Source organism: Littorina saxatilis, linkage group LG4 (genome assembly GCF_037325665.1).
Source record: "Littorina saxatilis isolate snail1 linkage group LG4, US_GU_Lsax_2.0, whole genome shotgun sequence".
In the NCBI taxonomy this organism is placed as follows: Eukaryota; Metazoa; Mollusca; class Gastropoda; order Littorinimorpha; family Littorinidae; genus Littorina; species Littorina saxatilis.
The window spans coordinates 2,001,500-2,029,130 of NC_090248.1; the positions used below are offsets into that span (position 1 = coordinate 2,001,500).

General features: G+C 43.0%; 3 protein-coding genes across 3 annotated transcripts in view; 1 reads left to right on the forward strand and 2 right to left on the reverse strand.

Annotated features, from left to right (window-relative positions):
* LOC138963773 (intraflagellar transport protein 122 homolog) overlaps positions 1 to 27,631 on the reverse strand; it is a 336,636-nt gene that overhangs the window by 102,760 nt on the left and 206,245 nt on the right. The window lies entirely within an intron of this gene.
* Positions 17,864 to 18,835, forward strand: LOC138963722 (uncharacterized). The gene has a single exon (XM_070335570.1). The coding sequence runs from the start codon at positions 17,864 to 17,866 to the stop codon at positions 18,833 to 18,835; it is 972 nt and encodes a 323-aa protein (XP_070191671.1).
* Positions 19,894 to 26,336, reverse strand: LOC138963723 (uncharacterized). The gene is made up of 2 exons (XM_070335571.1): positions 21,180 to 26,336; positions 19,894 to 19,899 (listed from the first exon to the last, which is right to left on the reverse strand). The coding sequence occupies exons 1-2, from the start codon at positions 26,334 to 26,336 to the stop codon at positions 19,894 to 19,896; spliced, it is 5,163 nt and encodes a 1,720-aa protein (XP_070191672.1).

Here is a 27,631-nt window from a genome sequence, read left to right on the forward strand (position 1 = left end):
GCACAAAGATACACATGACTGTTATCTACAATCATGTAGAACGATATTTTTACTAAAGACTACAGTTGAATTTATATTAGTTTTTGTAATAAGTATTAATGAATTTCTAACCGCATATTCATTAATCCTTATTTAAAAAAATACTATACATTCAACTGTAGTCTTTTCTCAAAATATCGTTCTATATAATTGTAGATAAAAGTCATGTGTATCTTTGTGCCAAATATTAAGCATTTCCGATGTATGATGTTGCTGTAAAACCGTCTCCTAGAAATCCAATATGGCGCTGTTTAAGCCAGTTTCCATAGCAACGGCAGTCTATGTCCTAGTATTCACATATTTTTTTATTTCTTTTCATAAGTCACTCCAATAACTACCCAGAAAACTAAGTTATTCCATGTATTCTCCAAGTGGCGATTGTAGTGCCTCACATCGCCTTAATGTGCCCTGGGGGGAAAACATCAAGGATAAAGCAGCAATCGCTTTATCATGTTTGTTCCTTTGTCAATTGAATAGTTTAGAACAGTTTAATAAAAAAAATAAAAAAGCTCATTTCCAATAGAACTAAAAACTCAAATGTTACACTGCTTTTGCTTTGAGATTTGACAGCAAATGTTTCTTCAGTTTCTTCAAGAAAAACACAGTCAGGTTTGGTAACAGCATATCTGACAACCCCTCCATGACGGATAACTTTCGCGTGCGCAATAAATGTTCCCACAACGACAACAATTACAACAACGACAAAGTCAACGACGACAACAACGACGAACGATGATGATGATGATGATGATGATGATGATGATGATGATGATGATGATGATGATGATGATGATGATGATGCTGATGGGGGCCCGGTAGCTCAGTTGGTAGAGCACTGGACTTGTGATCGGAAGGTCGCAGGTTCGAATTCGGGCCGGGACGGACACGGGTCAACTTTATGTGCAGACCCAGAGACGGAAGCCATGTCCCACCCCCGTGTCATCACAATGGCACGTAAAAGACCTTGGTCATTCTGCCATAAGTGCAGGTGGCTGAATACACCTAAACACGCAGACACCTGGGTAGCGCGACTCCGTTGCTGCTAGCTTTCCACTGGGAGGAAGCGACCCGAATTTCCCAGCGATGGGACAATAAAGTAATGAAAATGAAAAATGAAATGAAAAAAATGATGATGATGATGAGGATGAGGAGGAGGATGAGGAGGAGGATGAGGAGGAGGATGATTATGTTTGCTCAGAATCGCCCCACTTTAACTAGAGCTCATGACGATTATCAGTGATATGTATGCTATCTCGCAAAAGATAGTACACACAGTGTTACTTTTGACCCTAATGTGTATCAATGAAACAATCTTGAATCAAAGATGATGAGCAGAATTTATGTTCCTTTTGCTGTCCAACTGTGTTTGATTCAGAATGATTGGTCTGTGTGTGTTGGTATGGCACACGTTGTAACGTGACAGGGGTTGAAATCAAGAACCGTGAAAGTAGAGTGGCGTGCTCTTCTCTCTTTTGTGTGATTGAATTTAGAACAAAGCTTATCAAAACTCCAAATTGTCAACAGTAACGACCCTTAAACCAATGGGACCTTGAATTTCATTGAAAGCATGTAGGAATGTGTGACCGATGACTCCACTTGGACACACTGAGCAGGACAGGGGAGTCAACTCTGTCAAGTTCTGAATCAAAGTGAAGAGATTCCATCACATTTAATGATGTTTACTCAATTTAAGGTGCAAATAAAACGGACCATAATCAACCTGAGCAGGAATTTTCACATAGCCTTCGAATCTCTGAATTTGTATGGATCCAGATCTTGATCAAGTGTACCGGTATGTACACTGACTTTCACGAGTTTTGACGTGTGTCCGACGAATTATCCGCCTGAAATTTTGCGACTTCTTGGTAGCCCCGATGATTCGTATTCCTTCAACCAAAATTGTGTAACAAATAAAGATACTTCAGTATTGTTTACTGGCAACAACTTGTTGAGATGCACTTAAAATAACTTAAAACACCCGCACTGTCAAAAGTTTAAGTGGCGTTTACCCCGAAATGTGTGATTCAGCCGTGTGTGACGTTACGCATATATCAGACTTCCTGATGGTTTTTTCTGGACAATGGAGTATTTTTTGTCTCTACCGCATTGAAAATTCCATCCAGAAAGTTGGAATTATTTAGTTATGTGACTGGGTTCCCCGTGTCGAAACAACGAAACATACACGTGCACACCGTTCCAATGCGCAGATGACCCAAAGTCCGCAGTATAATGGCCTAAAAGAACGCTGCTTAGGGTTACAATCCATTGCGTGTGATGTTACGTCTGCGGCACGAAATTAAAAATGTTCTACCCATACACATTTATTTCAGCTGTTGTGCCTAGCAGTGTTGTTTTGCCATTGTGAAGAAGACAGGTGTCATCCTCTTCAGAAGCCGTAAAAGGCTTGTTTTGGCGTGGCGTCATTTCTTGTGGGCTATGTAGGTAAACACCCTGTAGTTTTGTAATGGCTCATTGTATTGCAGGCACGTCACTCACAGCGATAGTAAGCGTGCCAGTTTAGTCTGCTGCGCTGGACTGAGTTTTGATGTTGGAAGACCTGTTTTTTGTAATTGTTGTTTCGCGGTCACATTTCCCCATATAGCCCACAAGAAATGACGATAAAACTGTTACAGGCCTTTTACGGCTTCTGACGAGACGGATCGGACACCTGTCTTGGTTTAAACAATGTTTTATTAAATCAAACATGATACAATAATACAACGATAAACAATAGGGACACGAACTCAAGCGAACGCTTATATTACGCGCCCTACGTAGTAGTAAAATAACACAAATATGATGTCGGACAAGCATTACTAAAAAAATTGTGGAACTATCTAGATGAAAAGCATAGTTAAAGCAAATCAGAAAGAATAAGAAAAAGCTAGCAGGAGGAAGAGGGTGGAGGTGGGAGGAAAGAACGGTAGGTACATATAAAAGATGAAGGTGGTAAGCGCATACAAAAAAGAATATACATAGTACATTACAAACCATAATCCTGTGGCAAATAAGCAGTAGCTCGCTAAATATATATATGTCGTGCCGAATTCACGGAATTGCCGACTTCGCGGAATCGGCAACATTTTTGCCCATTTCGCGTAATCGGCAAAACGCTGCCCATTACGCGAAATCGGCAGCGTTTTGCCGAAAACGCGTAAAGGCGTCTAAAATTTGCCCATTTTGAGAAATCGGCAGCCACTTTTTGGTTTTAAAGTTCTCAAATGCCTGAGATATCATCACACTTAGACAACGAGATACTCGAATGGATAGATATTGCAATAATCGATCAGTTATGGCAAGTTATTGCAAAAAATGTAGTTTTCGTGCATTTCCGGAGTCATGCTCGACACAGACTAACATAGACCATACAAAACATAGTAGGGAGGTAAAACAATGTTAATGCAATGTTCTGGTGACACAAAAAGTAACAGACTGGCTGTCGCTTTTGCGAAATGGGCAAATTTTAGAGGCCTTTCCGCATTTTCGGCAAAACGCTGCCGATTTCACGTAATGGGCAGCGTTTTGCCGATTACGCGAAATGGGCAAACATGTTGCCGATTCCGCGAATTCGGCAATTCCGTGAATTCGGCACGACATATACACCTGTCTTCTTCAAAATGGCAAAACAAAACTGCTAGGCACAACAGCTGAACCACATAAATGTGTATGGGTAGAAAATGAGTTGTTCGTCAATTTGAGATCAAAGCGGGGTCACTCTTGCTTATTTTGATTTGTGTGTGTATTTTAGTGTCTGCAAGTTTGCTTTTGCAAATTTGATTTGGGGGTGTCCTTGGTCTCCGGTACACTGCATAAACACTAATTTATGAAAAAGGAAACTCTTTATTTCATACGGTAGGGGAATGCATTATCTTTCTGGCCATATACTTGGTTTTAATATAACTGGCTGCATCACAAAGATCTACAGCTAAATGTATTTGTGTACTTGTTTATGACCGGTATTGTGTAGAATGCTGGGACTTGAAATTTGAAGGACCTTTGATTTGAGTTTAGTTCTAGGAACTGTGAGGTGCAGCTGGGACAAGAAGACCAGATCAGTACAATTGATGTTGTCACTCGCACGTCTTTTGATACAGCTGTGACGAGAAGACCAGATCAGTATAATTGATGTTGTCACTCGCACGTCTTTTGATACAGCTGGGACAAGAAGACCAGATCAGTATAATTGATGTTGTCACTCGCACGTCTTTTGATACAGCTGTGACGAGAAGACCAGATCAGTATAATTGATGTTGTCACTCGCACGTCTTTTGATACAGCTGGGACAAGAAGACCAGATCAGTATAATTGATGTTGTCACTCGCACGTCTTTTGATACAGCTGGGACAAGAAGACCAGATCAGTATAATTGATGTTGTCACTCGCACGTCTTTTGATACAGCTGGGACAAGAAGACCAGATCAGTATAATTGATGTTGTCACTCGCACGTCTTTTGATACATCTGGGCGCCAATCTTCGCTTGCCAGGAACCTTCCGGACCTTGCCCCGTGAAGCTCTTCGTGTAGCACCCGTCTTGAAAGATGACGAAGGTTATGCACTGCGGGTCACTGCTGCACTGTGCAGCACAGATGGTGCTGTCCGGAGTAGACATTGACATTGTGTTCCGGATATTACCAGTCAGATCTGTGTCTTTATAGTGAAGATAGTTGGTGTCTGGCCGATCGCAAGCTGTGACAAAAGACGGGTTTGAGGACGAGACGATATGCTTATTGAAAATGGATAAAGTCGTAACTTCACGTGGGTTTGTGTGTGAGCGTTTGTGTGTGAATTTGTATGCGTGTTCGCGCGCGCGCGCGTGTGTGTGTGTGTGTGTGTGTGTGTGTGTGTGTGTGTGTGTGTGTGTGTGTGTGTGTGTGTGTATGTTTGGATGTGTGTGTTTGGATGTGTGTGTGTTTAAATGTGTGTGTGTGTGTGTGTGTGTTTGTGTGTGTGTGTGTTTTTTGTGTGTGTGCGTGCGTGTGTGTGTGTGTGCGTGCGTGCGTGCGTGCTTGTGTGTGTGTGTGTGTGCGTGTGTGTCTGTGTGTGTGTTTAATGTGCGTGCGTGCGTGCGTGCGTGTGTGCGTGCGTGCGTGCGTGCGTGATTGTGTTTGGCTGTGTTTTGAAATAAATTATATGCCATGCAGGTTTTTAGCAAAGTTTCTGTCTTTTTTCTAATCCTCGAGGTGATACAATACGAGAGAGAGACAGAGACAGAAACTGTCCGACAGACAAAAACAGAGAGGGATAGAGACAGACAGATATACAGACAGCCACACCGACACAACTCACTTTGTACACACGCGGCCTGTGAGTGTGAGAAGAAGTAGCCATCCTTGCACAAGCAGTGTCCGGAAAAGCACCCCGTCTGGTTCTTTGCACAGTCTGCGTTAGCTGTACATGTCGCTTTCAGCCAGCTTTCTGATCATCCGCATTCACAGACAAAATACACCCTGAACTGAAGTGTTCCACTTTTGAACACAGCTTTTATAGCCTGTTTTTAACACAGTGCGATATAGTGTGTAGTTCTACTAGCAAAAGTAGCAAACATAATTTCTTTCTTTCTTTATTTGGTGTTTAACGTCGTTTTCAACCACGAAGGTTATATCGCGACGAGGGAAAGGGGGGAGATGGGATAGAGCCACTTGTTAAGTGTTTCTTGTTCACAAAAGCACTAATCAAAAAATTGCTCCAGGGGCTTGCAACGTAGTACAATATATGACCTTACTGTGAGAATGCAAGTTTCCAGTACAAAGGACTAAACATTTCTTACATACTGCTTGACTAAAATCTTTACAAACATTGACTATATTCTATACAAGAACCACTTAACAAGGGTATAAAGAGAAACAGAATCCGTCAGTCGCCTCTTACGACATGCGGGGTGCAGAGAAATAAGGATGTGGAAAAGAAGACTTTTGGTAAGTGAAATAAAGGTGATGGATCCAGTCAGGTAGACAAAAGAAGAGAAGTAAAGGAGTGGGGAAGCTTAGTATAAACACTCCCGCCGCGTGAAGGCGACCCCATGGGAGCAGCAAACATAATAAGTATTAGTGTTCAACAGAGGGACTCTTCAGTCTAAAATGTAATCATACAATCGGCACCCAAACGAAAACCACATAAAAACAGCAGCAATAACAACATTAACAAGTCGCGTAAGGCGAAATTACTACATTTAGTCAAGCTGTCGAACTCACGGAATGAAACTGAACGCACTGTATTTTTGTCACCAAGACAGCACAGCTTCGTCAATCCCCGCGAGAAGGAAATCGCTCACCTCCCACGTGCAAAACGCAGTGAAATGAACACGCCATTGCGCGGTAACGTATTGTGCTAAGCAGGAAAGCGCGCTTTTCTGTATTCTTGTTAACTTTCTGAGCTTGTTTTGAATACATCCTATCATATCTATATGTTTTTGGAATCAGGAAATGATAAAGAATAAGATGAAATCATTTTTGGATCGATTTCTTAAATTTTAATCGTAAGACTAATTAATCTATTTTCGTTAATTGTGATCACATTTTAAGAGTAAACATGACATATGTATTATATTTTTAGATTCAGAATGGGATGAAGAATACGATGCAATCAATTTTAAATCTGTTCGCGAAAAATCGATTTTAATGACAACTTTAATGAGCAAACTCATCAATTATTTTTCAAGCCTCCAAGCTGAAATGCAATACCGAAGTCCGGGCTTTGTCGAAGATTACTTGACCAAAATTTCAACCAATTTGGTTGAAAAATGAGAGCGTGACAGTGCCGCCTCAACTTTCACGAAAAGCCGGATATGACGTCATCAAAGACATTTATCAAAAAAATGAAAAAATAGGCTGGAGATACAATACTCAGGATCTCTCATGTCAAGTTTCATGAAGATCGGTCTAGTAGTTTTCTCTGAATCACTCTACACACACGCACGCACACACACACACACACACACACACACACACACGCACGCACGCACACACACACACACACACACACACACACACACACACACACAGACAGACACACATACACCACGACCCTCGTCTCGTTAAAAAATTTTGTCAAAACTTGACTAAATGTAAAAACGAAGACTGCTGACACACAAACTGAGGAATTTCTCTTTAAAAATAATATATTTCTGCCCCCCAAATTAGTTCAGAAGTGCAAGCAACATAACTTTTGTTTACGGGGCAATTGGTACATTAGGAGCATCTTTCACTAGCTATAACAACCACTTGACTTCTCAAATCAAGGAAGGGATTGTTCGATCGTTTCAAAATTAAACATATCCATCGGTTTATTTTTTTTAATATGTTTTTATTATTTTTATTCCAGCAACAGTTTTCTGATACACACTTAATTAAATGCACACATGTGCGACTATCCGAGCAAGTGTGCGCGCGCACACACACACACACACACACACACACACACACACACACGCACGCACGCACGCACGCACGCACGCCCGCACAGACACACACACGCACGCACGCACACACGCACGCACGTGCGCGCGCACACACACACACACGCACACACACACACACGCACGCACGCACGCACGCACTTACGCACTCACACACACACACACACACACACACACACACACACACACACACACACACACTTTTCAAATGTTGTTAATCATGTATGGAGTTTTGAGCATAACTTAGTATTCAGTTTCTGAAATGTGGGTTTTTCGTTGGATGAACTACAAAACAAAAATGACTGCAAAACCCGTTGTTTTTGGCTGTTGCTGTTTGCATTTCAAAGCAGAGAAACATCTACACTGGGGTAACTCACCTGTGGGGTAACTGAACAAACATGTCGCGTAAGGCGAAAATACAACATTTAGTCAAGCTCAGTCGAACTCACAGAATGAAACTGAACGCATTGCATTTTTTCCGCAAGACCGTACACTCGTAGCTTCGTATGTCCACCGCTCGTGACAAAGGCAGTGAAATTAACAATCCAGAAAAGCGCGGTAGCGGTTGCGCTGAGGAGGATAGCACGCTTTTCTATATATCTATTCTTTTTAACTCTCTGAACGTGTTTTTAATCCAAACATATCATATCTATATGTTTTTGGAATCAGGAACCGACAAGGAATAAGATGAAATTGGTTTTTAATCGATTTCGGAAATTTAATTTTAATCATAATTTTTATATTTTTAATTTTTAGAGCTTGTTTTCTAATCCGAATATAACATATTTATATGTTTTTGGAATCAGAAAATAATGAAAAATACGATTAACGTAATTTTGGATCGTTTTATAAAAAAATCATTTCAATTACAATTTTCAGATTTTTAATGACCAAAGTCATTAATTAATTTTTAAGTCTCCAAGCTGAAATGCAATACCAAAGTCCGACCTTTGTCGAAGATTGCTTGGCCAAAATTTCAATCAATTGTATTGAAAAATGAGGGTGTGACAGTGCCACCTCAACTTTTACAAAATGCTGGATATGACGTCATCAAAGACATTTATCGAAAAAATGAAAAACACGTCTGGGGATATCATACCCAGAAACTCTCATGAAAAATGTCATAAAGATCAGTCCAGTAGTTTACTCTGAATCGCTCTACACACACACAGACACACACACATACACCACGACCCTCGTCTCGATTCCCCCCTCTACGTAAAAACATTTAGTCAAAACTTGACTAAATGTAAAAAGAATATAAAGTATAGAGATTTCATTGTTCTTTCCCAATAAAACATTTTTTCAGTTTTAGTTTTATTTCAAAGTTAAAGTGATTATATCTAACGAGAAAACTGTATCTCATTGCCATTAAAGCTATACTGTTCAGGTTGGGGGTTGTATTTATGTGACAGCGCACCAGGAATACCTTAATAAACGTTTGAGCGCTGAGTTGCTCAAATTGAATACGGCTGTGTTTTGAGTAGGAATCCCAGACTGCAATTCTCATTGTGACGTCTTATGCGCGAGTAGTAATTTTTTCCTACTGTTCGACACTGAGTATTTCACGCTATTCATAGAGATACAGATTTGAAATTGAGACGAGAGCTACAGAATTCGTTTGGGGAGTTGAATAGATGGCAACACACCCGAGGAAGGTCTTAGAATTAGTGTTTGAGTGTTCTCTTATTCAAATCTGAATGCTGTGTTTGGTAGTCATATCAGACCGTGATATTCTCCAACGGTTATTGTGTTTGATTCTGTTATACGAAGCGTTTTAGCATGCGTAAGCTAGATTGTAGATTTGACTTCCTCAATCCAACGGTCTTAATCTGCTTTGACGAATGGGTATCTATGATGACTTGATGCAATATGAAGTCCGGACTCATGACAGGAGAGCTGGGCAAAGGAAACCGCTCGCTGATTAAAATTCATTTAATTATTTGGCATAGTTTTGGAGAAGTTTTGAGCAAATCATTGCAGGTGTTTCTAAATCATAGTACAGCAAATGTCCCTTGAATTTGTTAATGTCCAAATCGACAGAAAACTTTCCAAAATGGCGCTTTAGATATACTATCTTTAACGCGTGGGCCCCAAGTTTGTATTCTATTATCCCATTGTGTGTGTGGATGTTGTAGCATGGAAGTTTTTGTTTAAATTTCATTGAACATAACCACACAGCAACACTTTACACAGAAACGCACCTATCGATTTTCTTCTCATGATAGTATACGAAACTATAGTCACACCAGACAATGTAAAATCACGGGCTCCGTTCAAATCACAAGAGGTGTCATGCTTACCGCTGCAATTTGTCCCCGAGTATCCAGGCGGACAACAATTGTATCCACTGACCGTGTCCTCACAACCCTCCCCACTGGGACAGGGGTTGGACTCACACTCGTCCACATCTGCACACAATAAAGTGTCAGTAAAACTCGGCAAATTTCAGTCCGAGTAATCTTTTGATTGTGCTGGGTGTACATAAAAACGCCATTTTCGGTGTTTTCTTCCATAAAAAAAACACTAATTAACCAGACGATCTCCTTGATTTTATTATCGTTATCTCTTTGATCAATTTGCAGTCAGCTGATATCTTTATAACAGTTGAGAAGCAAGATTACTCTAAAGTCATGACCCTCTAGTGGTACACAGCTTTGTAGAACGACCTATTTATTGTTTTATTTATTGTATTTATTTTTCCATTCCTTATTATCCCTATGAATGTGTGTGTCTGTGTGTCTGTGTGTCTGTGTGTCTGTGTGTGTATGTGTGTGCGTGTGTGTGTGTGTGTGTGTGCGCGTGTGTGTGCGTGTGTGTGTGTGTGTGTGTGTGTGTGTGTGTGTGTGTGTGTGTGTGTGTGTGTGTTTTGTTTTCTTTTTATATTTAGTCAAGTTTTGACTAAATATTTTAACATCGATGATGATGATTACTGTTATTGGTTTTTATGTGTTTGGTTGGTCTCTTCCTTGGTAGTGCAATAGCGTTAATTATGGATTGTTGTTATCATCATTTACATAAAAACTTATCTGTTAATCCAAACAATGATATAATTACTGTGATGTTCTTAACTACACTTTAACATGGAATGTATGTATGTATGTATGTATGTATGTATGTATGTATGTATGTATGTATGTATGTAGGTATGTATGTAGGTATGTATGTGGGTATGTATGTAGGCATGTATGCATGTGTATTGGTGTGTCGGTGTGTCAGGTGTGCAAGAAAAAAGGGTATTTTTATATCATGGGTTTTATGAATTTTCTTCTTTTATTCTTTTATAGTTATTAATTAATGACCTATATGTGCTGATGACTAAATTAATTTCCTTTGTTGGATCAATAAAATGTTATGAGTTATGAGTTATGAGTTATGAATCGAAACGAGGGTCGTGGTGTATGTGCGTGCGTGTGTGCGTGCGTGTGTGTGTGTGTGTGTGTGTGTAGAGCGATTCAGACTAAACTACTGGACCGATCTTTATGAAATTTGACATGAGAGTTCCTGGGTATGAAATCCCCGAACGTTTTTTTCATTTTTTTGATAAATGTCTTTGATGACGTCATATCCGGCTTTTCGTGAAAGTTGAGGCGGCACTGTCACGCCCTCATTTTTCAACCAAATTGGTTGAAATTTTGGTCAAGTAATCTTCGACGAAGCCCGGACTTCGGTATTGCATTTCAGCTTGGTGGCTTAAAAATTCATTAATGACTTTGGTCATTAAAAATCTGAAAATTGTAAAAAAAAATAAAAATTTATAAAACGATCCAAATTTACGTTTATCTTATTCTCCATCATTTGCTGATTCCAACAACATATAAATATGTTATATTCCGATTAAAAACAAGCTCTGAAAATTAAATATATAAAAATTATTATCAAAATTAAATTGTCCAAATCAATTTAAAAACACTTTCATCTTATTCCTTGTCGGTTCCTGATTCCAAAAACATATAGATATGATATGTTTGGATTAAAAACACGCTCAGAAAGTTAAAACAAAGAGAGGTACAGAAAAGCGTGCTATCCTTCTTAGCGCAACTACTACCCTGCTCTTCTTGTCAATTTCACTGCCTTTGCCATGACCGGTGGACTGACGACTCGGATGCTACGAGTATACGGTCTTGCTGAACAATGGCATTGCGTTCAGTTTCATTCTGTGAGTTCGACAGCTACTTGACTAAATATTGTATTTTCGCCTTACGCGACTTGTTTTCATTTTGTTGTTGTAATTATTTTTATTTATTGTGTTCATTTTTCTGACATCCTCTTACCACTTTTGTCCCATGTAATGTCTTTTTGTACCTGATGTGGTGATCTACCTGATCTAAATTTAGATCCAAAAATAGGTCAAGACCAGCCGGGTCCGAGTACGAAATTAATTCGTAAAAAAATCGCAGTTCTTGACTCTTTGGGTGCAAGTCAATGAAACTTGGTAGTTCTTCTAACGGATAGCTGCTTGAGGTATGACTAAAAGCCCCAGGGGCTCCGTGCACCTGGATTTGACAAGTTCAGTACCTTTAAGATTGGTCATTACAAATTTAGTTTATGTTTTTGTTCTTTTGTTGTTGTTGTTGGTGGGGAGCATCCTTCTTCATTGATCTTTTTTTCTGCTTTTTATAGTAGTGTTTCTACTTTAAATATACCTATACCATTAACATTACTATATCTAAATGTATTTTAAGGGGGCAGGGTCACCCAGAATTTGAAAAAGATCGTTTTTTTGGCAAACACAAAAGTGTTTAGGCTTATTTTAAAGTTTGATTTCTCCTCTTTCAGACACTGTTTATATTTTTCCCTACACAAAGGCATTCGTGAGATATGTGCTTTCAAAAAAGGTATGTGTGTGTGTCAACACAACACAAAATTACATAAAAAAATCTGCACACGAAACTTTCATCAAAAATCGCGCATCAGACACACTCTGTTTCTCATAACTTTATTACATGTTTACCAATTGTCTTGAAATTTTGCACACTTATTCTTTGGTGTGGTATCCATGGCCGGTACCAAAATCAAGCAGATTGAAAGTAAACAGAGAAAATACAGGTATTTGTCTTTTATTATTGTACTAATATTTTTTCGAAAATTTGGCCCATGCGTTATGATAACAGTTCTGATGAGTACAAATACGATTTTGGTACCAGCCACAGGCAAGACAGTCAAAAGCAGTCATGAAAAAAATCAGACATGCTGATATAAATCCAAAGCCACTATGTTTCTGACAATTATGGCTTTTTTTTATTTTCGCACAATATAAAATATATGTTTATTATACATTTTTACTAAAAAAGCAAAGTTATATCACCAATTAGACTGTACAGATTTATTTTAGAACCCTTCCTGTAGGTCTTGGCCAAATTTGAAGTAAAAATACCCAATAGAACCTGAGATACAATTTTTTTGTAATTTTGGTACCGGATTTTGGGTGACCCTGCCCCCTTAAACAACTTTTCTATATAACAATTCCCTCTCAAAAATGCATACAATATCCAGAGGGGAACCATATCTATAAATACCAACACACATTTTGGCTATCACATTCAAATAATTCACATAACTTATTAGTGCCTTGGAACTTTGTGAATTTTCAAATACGCCAAAAAAAACTTCCTTTACGGTAATATTAATAATCATATTATATTTACAATTCACTTTATCCTCGACGCATTTCCAAATGGACATAATTTTCGAGCAAAAGTTAAAAAAAAAGTTCAATATAATCAATTTCGTTCTCACAATAAGTACAGCAATTACTCGCGGAAATGCCTATTTTATACAATAAAATATTTGTGGGGTAAATATGTAGAGGTTACATGCCGAGTCTCAGTGATTATTAAAAATAATGGTCGAAGTTGGAGGATCATGAAAAATGCGAGCTTCAGCGAGCTTTTTCATGACCGCGAACTGATACCATTATTTTTAATAATCACTGAGACGAGGTGTGTAATCTCTTTATTCCTCCTTTCTTCAGTTATTCAAAGAAAACAGGAGTTTTTGTGCGAAAGTTTGATCGAATCCGAATCACTCAACCAGTCAACCTGCGCAGGCGATCGATTAATGCGCGGTTGTATAGTTCCGTGCAAATCATTCCATTCTGTTAACACTTCTTGTCAGTTTCCCCCAATAAACACACAACGTAAATACGACGTTGCGAAAATGTTAATTTTTTGTGTCATTAGCAACGTTGCGAACTTTACGTGAACTTTACGTTGAGCCAACCAAAAAACGCAACGTAAAACCAACGTTGTGTCATTGTGAGATTTTGGTGTTCTTTCGACGTTGTAATACAACGTAAATTTTACGTGAATTTCACGTTGCATTTTGGTGTCTTACAAATGTTGCGAAGATTACGTGAAATTTACGTGGATCCAACCAAAAAACACAACGTGAAAGCAACGTTGCGTTACAGTTGTGTTTTTTTGTTTTTTACACGTTGGTACATAACGTAAATTTCACGTGGATTCCACCTTTAAAAGCAACGTAAAATCGACGTTGTATTATTGTGATTTTCTGGTGTTCGAACAACGTTCCCGGTATACTCACGTGATTTTCACGTGATTTAAAAACAAAAGTTAGTTTGATACAACAAACGTTCCTACAACGTAGTTTCAACGTAAACACACAACGTTGGGGTTTGATTGATCGCCAACGTGCCCTCAACGTGAAATCCACAACGTAAATCCTACGTCAGTCATTACCAATTTTTCACCTGCACGGTTTCGTATCGTTTATCAAAGAAATGTGTATATATACATATAAAGCCTTTGAAAATTACGTAAGGTGAACAGATTTTCAAATACAGGAGATAGATATGTGCGAAACTATCACCGAATAACAAATGACTCAGTCATACGGCTCGTTATGAAATTAAGCGCCAATGTACCTGTAGATTGTATTAGTTGTTTATTAGTTGTTGTGTTGGGTTGCGTCATTAAGACACTTCCTCTCCGCAGCCATGCTTGTATCTGAAGGAAGCTATGATTAAAAGGCTCTCAACAAATCCAGCTATCTGCATGTTACCTTGCAAGAATGAGAACCTTACATGGTGTCAGAAGTGACCAGAATCCACGAACTCCACATCGTGCAGCTCATTTTCAACCAAGTAGGTAGAATCTTTGCAAAGAACTGAAACAATCGAATCGACGCGCTGTTCGTTCAATTCGTTATTTCCGTCCCCGACACATACGCAAGCTGTGTGGGAGTGGACACGTCGCTGACAGAACATTTGAAGTCAAGTGTGTGGCGCAGTGGTTAAGATTTAGATCTGAATCCGAGTCATGGAATACTTACGAAAGCCGGACCCACTATCATTTGACGGCAACGTTGCTGAAAACTGGAGACATTTTCAAACTGAATTTGACATCTATATCGAGGCAGCGCATGGCAATACAAACGATCGCACTAGATCATACATACTTGCAGGGAGAGAAGCTATTGAAAAAGCAAAGACCTTCACCTATGCGCCTGAGGTGAAGAATAACGATGGTGACGTCAGTCAGGCTGCCGAGAATCCAGAGAGTGTGGCAGTGCTGAAAGCGAAGTTCCGCGAACTTTGTGATCCATTGACTAATGTCATAATTGAACGACACAGGTTCAACACCAGATTTCAAGGAGAATCCGAGCCTGTACAGAGCTTCATCACATCACTGAAGATCATGGCTGACACCTGTGAATTCGCAGCTTTGAAGGACTCTCTCATTCGTAATAGAATTGTCTGTGGATTGAGATCAGACTCTCTGAGAAAACAGCTGTTGAAAGAGAAAGACTTGACACTTCACAAGGCAGTCCAGATGTGCCACATCCACGACAGTGCAGAGAAACACAGCACGCAGATGTCACAGAGCCATGAGCTGAATGCTGTCACTCACAAAGCTCAATCATCGCAGAACAACTCAAGGCCATGTTTGTACTGCGGCCGCAGCCATGCACGAAATAAAGAACTTTGCCCCGCACTTGGAAAAAAGTGCTCTGCCTCTTCCAAGATGAACCACTTTGCGCAAGTATGTAAGTCAAGTCGGACTCAAAGGCGACAAGCAAGTCAGAACGTGAATGTTGTTGATGACGAAGAAGATGCTACTGAAGATTGGGAGGTCCATGCCGTCATGCAGACACAGCATCAGAATGAAATACACTGCACAGCAACCATAAATGCACGCAACATTAGACTGAAAATTGACACCGGAGCAAAGTGCAATGTCCTTCCGCTGTCACATTTTCAGAAAGTGAAAGCGACTGAGAAGATCAACAAGTCAAAAGCGGTGAACCTTGTGGCTTATGGTGGCGATCGTTTCTCCACTCTGGGCACCGTTGATCTTCACTGCAGGATCGGCGATACGATGCAGATGATCACGTTTCAAGTCATTGATCGACTGGCCACCCCCATCCTTGGTTTAAATGATGCCCTCCGCCTACAGCTCATTGAGCTTGACAAATCGGTGTACGAGCTCAAGAACGAGGACGAAACTCAGCTTCATGCAGAGATTACTTCAGAGTTTCGGGACCTGTTTGATGACGACAAGCTAGGGACACTTCCACCCAAGTACGTCATGAGAGTAGACCCCACCGTCGCTCCTGTAGTCAAACCAGCACGCAAGATTCCTCAGGCCATGGAGACGAAGGTCAAAGAAGAGCTGGAAAACATGATCATGAAAGGGGTCATAGTGCGCGAAACTGAGCCCACAGAATGGGTTTCGCAAATGATTGCCACAAAGAAAAAAAATGGTGACGTCCGAATTTGCTTGGATCCCAGAGACCTCAATAAATCTCTTCTACGACCACACTATCCCATGCGTACAGCAGACGACGTAGCATCACGCATCGGCAACGCAAAAGTCTTCTCAACCCTAGACGCAAAGGCTGGATTTTGGCAAATCCGGATGGACAAACATTCCTCACTGCGAACCACATTCAGCACTCCCTTTGGGAGGTACAGGTTCCTTCGCATGCCTTTTGGCATCAACACAGCCTCAGAAGTCTTTCAGCAGGCTATGGAAAGACTGTTTGAGGGCTACCCATGCGCAATCATTGTCGACGATATTCTGATTTGGGGCTCAACCGTGGAGGAACATGATGCAAACCTGAGAAAGATTCTGGAAAGAGCGCGTCAGATCGGACTGAAGTTGAACCTCAGCAAATGCAAGTTTCGAGCAAAGAGCGTGTCTTTTGTTGGACACAGATTCACCGAGGATGGTCTGAAGCCTGACACTGAAAAAACTGATGCTATCCGGAACATGCCGCCACCGGAGAACCAAGCTGCGCTTCAACGTTTCCTCGGCATGACGAACTATTTGAGCAAGTTCATCAAGGACTACAGCGAGAAGACATCCATATTGCGCGAACTTCTGCACAATGACGTTGTGTGGAACTGGACTGAAATGCACCAGCAGGCGTTTGACCGACTGAAAGATGACCTTGCGAATCCTCCAGTGCTGAAATTCTTTGACCCTGCAAAGCCTGTGGTTTTGTCTGTGGATGCTTCCAAAAGCGGACTTGGTGCAGCATGTCTCCAGAACGAGTCCCCTGTTGCTTTCGCTTCACGAGCTCTTTCAGATGCCGAAACCAGATACGCACAGATTGAAAAGGAGCTCCTGGCTGCAGTCTTTGCTTGCAAGAAATTCCATGATTTTATCTACGGTCGGCAAGTGACCATAGAGACTGACCACAAGCCTCTGATCAGCATCGTAAAGAAGCCTCTGAATGATGCCCCAGCTCGTCTACAGAGAATGCTCCTGCAGTTGCAGCGATACCACCTGCAGTTCGTCTACAAGAAGGGAAAAGAACTGTTCTTGGCTGACACGCTATCCAGAGCTCACCCTGAAGGACCGGCCGAAGGAGCAGAATTTGAGCATGACGTCATGACCGTGCTATCCATCTCGCCGTCCAGAATGACGGAGTTGCAACAAGAAACACTGGCTGACGCGACCATGCAGAAACTAGCAAAGTTCATCACAGAAGGTTGGCCTGCACACGAGCGTAGTGTGCCGCCTGAGCTCAAACCTTACTTTTCTTTCCGCGACGAACTGGTGATTGAAAGCGACATCATCCTGAAAGGACAGCGGGCAGTGATTCCGCCAACGCTACGGTCAACATATGTTGCTGTCCTACACAAAGGCCACATGGGAGTTGAGCGCACCAGAAAACTCGCTAGTGACACCGTCTTCTGGCCAAGAATGCGCCAAGACATTGAGCACGCTGTCTCACAATGCTCCGCCTGTAACAGCAACAAAGCCCACCTGCAGAAACAACCTCTCATCAACCATCCTGTTCCTGAGCTTCCATGGTCAACCGTTGCTGCCGACCTGTTTGACTAGAACAACCACCAGTACCTAGTTGTCGTTGACTCGTACTCTGGATGGTTTGAAATGGATTCTTTGCCTGACAGCACTTCACGCTCAGTCATTGGCAAAATGAAACGCCTCTTCGCGACTCACGGCATCCCAGAAAAACTCATGACCGACAATGGCAGTCAGTTCGTCAGTCATGAATTTGAACAATTCGCAAAAGAATGGAACTTCGTACACACCACCAGCAGCCCTTACTACCCAAAGTCCAATGGCCTGGCTGAAAACGCTGTCAAACAGGCCAAGCAGTTGCTAAACAAAAGCAAGAAAGACGGTTCCGACATGATGCTAGGTCTTCTGAACTTGCGCAACACCCCAAGAGACGCCATGGGGTCACCGGCACAGCGCCTACTATCCCGACGCACCCGCACCACCCTGCCAACCTCAACAAAGCTCTTGAGACCCAAGCCCTTGAACACCACCTCCGTCTCAAAGCAGTTAAAATCTGCCCGTCAGCAGCAGAAATGTCATCACGACAAGTCAGCAAAAGACCAAAGACCACTGAGACCCAGTGAAGTGGTGCGCATGCAAACTAAAAAAGGATTTCAGAAGCTTGCTGTTGTGAAGTCCGCCCGCGGCAGCCCTCGGTCGTATGTCGTCACATCCGACGGCGCAGACTATGTCCGCAACAGACAACATCTCCTGCCTGTCCGTGAACCCAGACCGCAGTGGACCATCTCTAACGACAGCGCTTCGAACAGTGAACAGAGGCAGCTAGACTCATGTCCTCTGCCACAGGCAACTCTTCGTCACTCAGTTACTGTTCATCCCACAGCAACTAACCCAACCCCTCCCATGCCACAAGTGCCCAGGAGAATCTCTACCACCCCACTTCGCCCCGTGTCACCCACAACCCTCTCTTCCAAATCTCTGTCACCTCCACATCCTGCGCCACCAGCATTGCCAGCCAGCCCTGATCTGATGCCACCTTCAGTACCCAGTCAGCCCAAGGTCCAGTTCGAGGATACTCTCACACAACCCACGGTGACGCGCTGTGGAAGAGTTGTGAAGCCAAATCCAAAATATTTTGACACTTGATCACATTGACACTGACCGATGTTGGCAACAATGCAGTCACAATCTGTATTCCAACACACAAACACACAATCAAGACAGTGTCAAGTCATTGCAAAATCAAAATCGTTCAGGAAGAAAAGAAAAAAAAAACAATTGACAATTTACTTGTTTTCTTTGTTTTTCTCAGAACCGTTTAGTTATTTTCTTTCATTCAGGAAGAAAGGAAAGAGACAGTTGACAATTTACTTGTTTTCTTAGTTTTAATATTTTATTATACCTTGTATGAAGAGCAGAAATTAATAACTTTATGTTTGAGTTGAGAGTTTCATGCTACTTTTGTTTTAGTATTGCTTTGTTTTGTTACATCTCCATTGAGAAGGGAGATGTAGATTGTATTAGTTGTTTATTAGTTGTTGTGTTGGGTTGCGTCATTAAGACACTTCCTCTCCGCAGCCATGCTTGTATCTGAAGGAAGCTATGATTAAAAGGCTCTCAACAAATCCAGCTATCTGCATGTTACCTTGCAAGAATGAGAACCTTACAGTACCGCGCAATGTATTTGATTGCTTTGGCGTTCCAAATGCGTCCGGTTACATTTTCTGGCATCATTAATGCATCAACGAGAATTGAAAGGTAAGAATGCTAAAAATATAATTGTGTACGTTTAAAGTTGATCTACTGTGCTCATCAAACCTCTTGTTGTATTTTGTAAATTATGTGGCGAGAGGGGGCGGGGACAGAATACATGAATCTAATCTCTGTGATTGTCTATACGTGCGTGTGTGTGTGTGTTTGATTACACGTGTGTGTGTGTGTGTGTGTGTGTGTGTACACGTGTTTGTGTGTATGTGTGTGTGTGTATGTGACATCAGTTTGTGTATGTGTGTGTGTGTGTGTGTGTGTGTCACATCAGTTTGTGTATGTGTGTTTGTGGGTGGCTGTGTGTGTATGTGTGTGTGTGTTTGCGTGTGTGCGTGCGTGCGTGCGTGCGTGCGTGTGTGTGTGTGTGTGTTTGTTTCCCTCGGCGCGTGACAATATATCTGCCAATAAGTTGAACAAAAACAGGGTTCAAGTGGGAATTACACCTGAAAAAGCAGGAAGGGAGCAGAATACATGTTATGAACTATTCTGTCTCAGAACAGATAATGTCACCAAACGAACACTCTGTCACAAATCACAGTGAAACTCAACACTTTATTAATGATGCTTGATAATGCTACGGTGAAACTGAAAAGGAAACAGAGGACAACGGTCAGTTAGACTGTCACGCAAACAAACGATCACGAGCATCGATAGAAGAAATATAGGCGTGAATAAGATACACAAATCAATGACTAAAAGCTTACACAAACTGTGGTAACTACAAGAAAATAAGGATCAAAATCACTGGATAAATACTTACAAAAACTGTGGAAACACAAAGGAACAATGAACGAAGCCGCTGAGGGCGAAACGAATGAGTGACGACTAAAGAGTGACGTTTATAATGACGTAAACACTGGACTGACGACACGCTGACTTTCTACCACAATCACGCAAAAGGAAATGATATTCACGCCAACATACACAATGAAATGAAAGTACGGTACGGAAATAACTGGGGACAGAACACTCCCTGCCTGAAAGTTAAAAACTTTCACTAACACTAACATGTAAAATTAAAAATATCTCTCGACAAACTCTCCAAAATAGTACAGGAAAATGGAACACTCGACCAACTATCCAAAAATACAAAATGTTCTAAATATAATGGAGTGGTAATTTCCAAACTATCCGCGAACAAACTTGCACATTTTGAGAATTCAAAAAAGACATAAAAATCCAGGGTTCTGAAAGAGAATGTCAGATTCTGCAAACATCTGCGTTACAGTTGAAGGGACAAGGTCACAGCAGTGGGATAATTTCTGTTACTGGACGAATATATAGCACCGGTCCTTCCTTTGTTACCAGACGAATTTCCACTGTTCGTACTAGATCATCACTCTTGCTTGGAAAAGTGCGTGTCACTATGCCTACTGGCCAGTACAGTCTGTGTTCTTCACTTTTCTTCAACAGAACAACGTCACCTTCTTTGACCGCATCTTTGACAGAATCCCACTTTCTTCTCTGTTGCAAATTTTGCAAGTATTCTTGTTTCCAGTGACTCCAAAACAAATTGGATAGTACTTGGACATGTTTCCACTGTGCTTGGTACGTTTGTTTCATGTCAGTGGAGTCGAAAGGAAAGTGTTCTTGCCCATGCTTTGTAGATCTTTAGAAGTATCGCCGGTGTCAAAATCAGAGGCGAGTCTGGATCATGGGATATGGGTACGATGGGTCTGGAGTTAACTATGGTACACACTTCAGCCATAAAGGTACACAGTACTTCGTGTGTAAGGGTCTTTTGCTTAGCATCCAGCAGCAGGGCGTCTAGGACTCTGCGGACAACACCGATGATACGTTCCCAGGAGCCACCCATGTGAGAGGCGTGGGGCGGGTTGAACTTCCATTTGATTCTAGACTTGCTGAGATACTGTGTAACTGGGGTATTTTCTTGGAAAAGAGTGTCCAGTTGAAGTTCGCCTGCTGCACCTACAAAGTTCGTTCCTCTGTCACTACGTAGCTCTATGACTGGTCCCCGCAAGGCGATGAAACGACGCAACGCATTGATGAAGGAGGAGCTGGACATGTCCTCGACCACCTCGAGATGAATGGCGCGCGTTGCCAAGCATGTGAACAGAATGGCCCAACGTTTGGCGTTTGCAGATCCGCCTCTTGTCGTGCGTGTTGATACGGACCATGGGCCGAATGTGTCAACGCCGACATAGGAGAAAGGAGGAGATGGGGTGACTCTGTCCGCCGGTAGGTTGCCCATGCGCTGATGTAACGGGTGCCCGCGCAGCCGTCGGCACGTAACGCAAAGGTTGATGATAGAAGCCACTAGCCGCTTTGCCCCGACAATCCAAAATCCGCCTGAACGTAGCGCTCCTTCTGTGAAGTGGCGACCTTGATGTTTGACCTTGTCGTGAAAATGCCGCACTAAGAGGACGGACACGTGATGAGACTTTGGGAGAATGAGGGGATGGATACACGGCAAATCTAGCGTCTCTGTCGCTTCCTGGAGTCGTCCACCGACTCTGAGCAAGCCATCGTTGTCCATGAAAGGGGACAGGGTTCGGATGGGGCTTGACTTGGGGAGGCGCTCTCCACTAAGAAGACAGTGTACTTCTGTGGCGAAAGCTTCACGCTGTACGGTCTTGATGATGAATCGCTCTGTGGCCGTCACACTGTCGACACTACGGTGCTCGGAACAACAATGCCATCCGTTGCAGGTGTTTGACTGAGAGTGGACACTCTGGCCAATGTGCTTCAGTAGACTCAACGAGCGCACTAACGACTCCCAACTTGAGAATTTCTCGAAACGAGCAGACAGAGGTGACAGTTGGAGAGAAGTGTCTGTGACTTCGGTTTTCTTCACACTAGGTCTAATTTCGCTGTCGACCTCAGGTGAGATGAGTGGAAAGGTCTCAAGACAGGAGTCTTGCAGGAAGAGAGTAGGGCCATGAAGCCAAGCTTCCACCTTTTGACGGAAGTCTTCGTTAGCCTGCCTGGTTGCTAGGTCAGCAGGGTTCGAGCCAGTAGGAACGTGTGTCCATTGGGAGGGATCTGACACGGTCCTGATACGTTGCACTCTGTTAGCCACAAAAGTGTAAAACCGGCGGGTTTCGTTGCCGATGTAACCCAACACCACTTTGCTGTCGGTGTAGAAGTGCGGTTTTGCAGCAATGTCCAGCTGCTGTGAAACCAGCTGCCACAGTTCCACTGCCAGAACTGCGCTGCACAGCTCAAGACGGGGTATGGTGTGGCAAGTGGACGGCGCTACTTTGGCTTTTCCAATGACGAAGCCAAGACTAGAGTCAGGGGCGCTAGGCACTCTCACATATATCACGGCGGCGATGGCTTTTTCAGACGCGTCACAGAACACATGAAATTCAGCATCTTTCGTTGTGCTCAGGGACGTGGGCACGTACATTCGAGGGACTTGGACTCTTTGAAGGGGCTCCAAAGACTGCTTCCATTGCTCCCACAGTACGCGATCTGAAGGCGAGAGGGGTTCGTCCCATGCTTTGCCGTTGGGAGATAGTTCACGGAGAAGAATCTTGCCTGAGATTGTCGCTGGTGCTAGGAAGCCTAGGGGGTCATAGATGCTATTCAGCGTCGACAGGATACCACGGCGCGTGAATGGCGTGCTTTCGAGCTTCAGATTCACAGAGAAAGAATCATTTTCTAAGTCCCAGGGAAGACCAAGACAGCTGTGCACAGGTAGCTGAACTGAGGTGTCTGATAAGTCAACGTTTTTCAACTCTTCGCAAAGATCATCAGTTGGAAATGCTTTCAAGACATCTCTGTCGTTTGAGGCGATCTTGTGGAGCCGAATGTTGCCTTTTTCTTTGAGATCAGCTTGCGTGCGAGTCAGCAGACTTGCTGCTAGTTCCTTCGTTGGTAGAGATTTGACGCCATCATCGACATAGAAGTCACGGTTGACGTAATGTTTGACGTCATCATCGCTAGTGGCCACCGTCTTTCTCAAACCGTAAGAAGCCACTGCTGGAGAGGGGCTGTTCCCGAAGACATGTACGCACATGCGGAACTCAACAAGGGGGTTGTTGAAGTCGTTGTTTTCGTACCAAAAGAATCTCAAATAGTCCCTGTGATCTTCATCCACGAAGAACTGATAGAACATTTGTTCTATGTCTGCTGTGATTGCGTAGGCGTCGCTGCGAAACCTCAGGAGGATTCCAAGCAAGCTGTTTGTCAAATCTGGCCCTGTCAGCATCATCTTGTTCAGCGAAAGACCCTGGAAGGTGGCAGAGGAGTCAAAAACTCCACGAATCTTACCCGGTTTCTTTGGGTTATAAACGCCGAAAAAGGGCAAGTACCAGCAACGGCTCTCTTGTTTCTCAGAAGGCGCTCTTTCTGCAGACCCAGACCCAAAAATCTTGTTCATGAATTTGAACATGAGTTCTCTCTTGACTGGGTCTTTTTCCATTGATGCATGAAGGCCATGTGCACGGTTCAGTGCCTGAGCTCGATTGCTGGGGACAGGATCTTCTGACTTCAGGGGAAGGGGAGCAGACCATCTGCCTTGACTGTTCTTTTGAAAGTGGTTGTCCATGACGGACAGGAACCGTTTGTCTTCGATGGACATGGCCACTGTTTCATCTTCCGAGGTTCTCTTGAAGAGGTCAGGGGCTATTTCATCGACTTCACACAGCTTGATGTGATTGCGACAAGGCTCAAAGACAGAGTCGTGACCTTGGTCGACGCTGGTCTTCTTGGTATTGACTGATGTCGATTTGTGCTGCAGACATACATCGCCAATGATCACCCAGCCGAGACGGAGGCGTAGGGCGAAAGGGGACGAAGGCGGGCCTATGATCTGGTCGAGCACATGGTGTGCCTCAGGCAAATCTCTCCCTATAAGGATTCCGATAGGCAATCGCGCATCGCTCGGGGGGATGACCGCTGCAAGCCTCTGCAAGTGGGCGTGACACTGAGCGACCTCAGGGGTGGGGATTTCTGAGCGCTCTTCAGGGATCTTGTCACACTCAATGAGAGAAGGCAGATTCAGCGTGGTTTGGGCATCGAGAGACTGCACACACAGACCTGAAACTCTGCGTCCACTCATGCTGTAGGAACCAGAGCAGGACGTCAGTGTGTACACAAGTTCATCAGAAGAGACGCCAAGACCATCTAGAAGAGCCGGTGATGCCAGTGAGCGGTTGCTCTGGTCGTCTATCACTGCATAGACCTGCATCGATTTGCTCGGTTGACTGGGGGAAAAGATGCGTACTGGAACAATTTTACCACACGACCTGCTGGCGTCGATGCTGCCACACAGCGCAGTACAACGATTGTTCACGTTAACTGACGTATTCTCCCCGCCATGCGATGAGCGGAAGGGGAAAGAACTTTGGTCAGCTGGAGGACTTCGATTGGCAGGGTCATAGGCTGACATGCGATGCATCACCGTGAGGTGACCCTTGCCGCACTTTTCACATTTCACAGTGGCCTTACATTGCTTGACTGCATGGTCAGGAAGAAGGCACCTGTAACAGAGGTTTTTCTCCTTCAGTAGAGATCTTTTCTCTTCGAAAGTCATCGACGCAAATTTCTTGCACACTGGAAGTTGATGCTGTGTCTTGTGGATAGGACACACTTTGCTGACGTCAGAGTTATCAGCGATGATGCCCGACATCCGAGTCCGGACGTCAACATGGTGATTGTTCTTGACTGGATTATCCAGCTGAAAAGCAGGATCGTTGTAGATTTTGCTCATATCTCGCACGAACTTCAGCAGAACGGAGAAGGGTGGGAAGGCAACCTTGTGCTGACTCTTGTAGTTTGCTGCCACGCTGATCCATTTCTGCTTCAGGAAGTGAGGAAGCTTCTCCACGATCAAGTTTGCCCCTGATGACGTGTCATAAATTGAAAACAAAAGCATAAGGCTTGGGTTTTCCTTGGCAGCGTAGATCTCGTCCATGAGGTCACACAGATCGAACAACTTTCTATTGTCTTTGGTGACGGGAGGGAAAGCATGGATTTTAGCCTTGAGGTGTGCTTCGATCAGTTCAGGTGAACCAAATCTTTCTTCTAGTCGTTCCCAGAGAAGCTGAAGACCATTGCGTGGGTTGCCGGCGCTTGAACTTTGCATGCTACGTGCATACCTTCCTGACTCTGGCCCGAGATATTTTACAAGCAGATCAAGCTCTTCCTGTGGCGTCGTTCCAAGCTCAACCATGACGCTCTTGAACGAGATTTTCCACGCTGGGAAGGCTCCTGGTTCTTCGTTGAAGACTGACAAGCGGTTAAGCAGAAGATCTTTCTTCAAAAGAAACTTGGACAGCTCTTCATGCGGGTGGTTGCAGTTGTAGCTGCTGCTACGGTTAAATTTAGCATTGCTGTTGTTGCTGTTGTTGCTGTTGTTGTTGTTGTTGATGAACCTTGCCGATGAATGAACTGACGTGAAGTCATCCGACGTGTAGTCATCTCTATGCTTGCTCACTTTAGATTCAGTGTCATTGGGAAGGCTGTTCACATACTGCTGTGTTCTGCTCTGAGCGTCGAAGTTAGCATGAGAGGGCAAAGGACTAGGACCAGCGGAAGTGGGCAAACGTTGAGAGGGAGCAACGGAAGGGGGTGGAGACATAGGCGGAGAATGAGCTGGGGTAGATCCACCTTCCCAGGCCTCAAGGACTGAAGCCTCTGCCTCCTCTGCAGCGGCATCTTCCTCTGCTTCGAGTAAAGTTAATTCCGCTTCCCAATCTTTCTTCTTTCTGCAATTTCTGGCCTCTGTGATGGCCGTCTCTTCTTCGAAGGCTGCCTGTCTCTTCGAGAGTTCCAATTTCCGCCGGGCATATTGTGCCTTCACTTGCGCTGCTCGGGCTCTGGCTCGTGTTCGAGCAGCAATGCAAGACAATGATGTGCTGACGGAATGGATGCTCTGCGATGGAACTTTCGATCTACTGGTGTGTTCTGACATGTCTCTAGTTTTTTTCTCACTATTCTGTCTCAGAACAGATAATGTCACCAAACGAACACTCTGTCACAAATCACAGTGAAACTCAACACTTTATTAATGATGCTTGATACAGAGTGATGATACGGTGAAACTGAAAAGGAAACAGAGGACAACGGTCAGTTAGAGGACAACGGTCAGTCACTGTCACGCAAACAAACGATCACGAGCATCGATAGAAGAAATATAGGCGTGAATAAGGTACACAAATCAATGACTAAAAGCTTACACAAACTGTGGTAACTAGTCTACAAGAAAATAAGGATCAAAATCACTGGATAAATACTTACAAAAACTGTGGAAACACAAAGGAACAATGAACGAAGCCGCTGAGGGCGAAACGAATGAGTGACGACTAAAGAGTGACGTTTATAATGACGTAAACACTGGACTGACGACACGCTGACTTTCTACCACAATCACGCAAAAGGAAATGATATTCACGCGAACATACACAATGAAATGAAAGTACGGTACGGAAATAACTGGGGACAGAACATGAACTCCGTTATTTATTGTTTGAAATGTTATAACCTGGGAGAAGTCACCCTCGCACCCAGTCCTTAGTTTCTCTTGACCTACCCTTGAAGTATTCTTGAGGGCATGACTAGACTACCCGATTGCGCCCATTGCACGGCATAAGAGAGCGCCGTTCCACCCGGCCGATTCCGCTGTAGACGTCACGCGTCCAAGGGAGGTAATTTTCGAGCCAGCTGCATTGACTCGGCCAAGAAAGCAAACTTTCTTCGATTAAAGGCATTGTAGCATGTCTAAAATCATGGGACTTGTGTTATCAAGCTTTTAAAATCACCAAGTAACTTTTAAGAATAGTTTCAGTTACATGAGAACTCATTCTGCTGAACGGATTTTGAGAGCCAGTACCCAACAGCCTTTAAATGCACCTCTTTCCTTTTTTTATGTTCTTTTATGGTTTGCCGATTTTGTTAACATCTTTGCATTCATAATGAAGATTTTATCAATCAATCAATATGAGACTTATATCGCGCGTATTCCGTGGGTACAGTTCTAAGCGCAGGGATTTATTTTTTTATTTATTTTTATTTTTTTATCCTATTTTTTTTTTAAATTTTTATGCAATTTATATCGCGCACATATTCAAGGCGCAGGGATTTATTTATGCCGTGTGAGATGGAATTGTTTTACACAATACATCACGCATTCACATCGGCCAGTAGATCGCAGCCATTTCGGCGCATATCCTACTTTTCACGGCCTATTATTCCAAGTCACACGGGTAT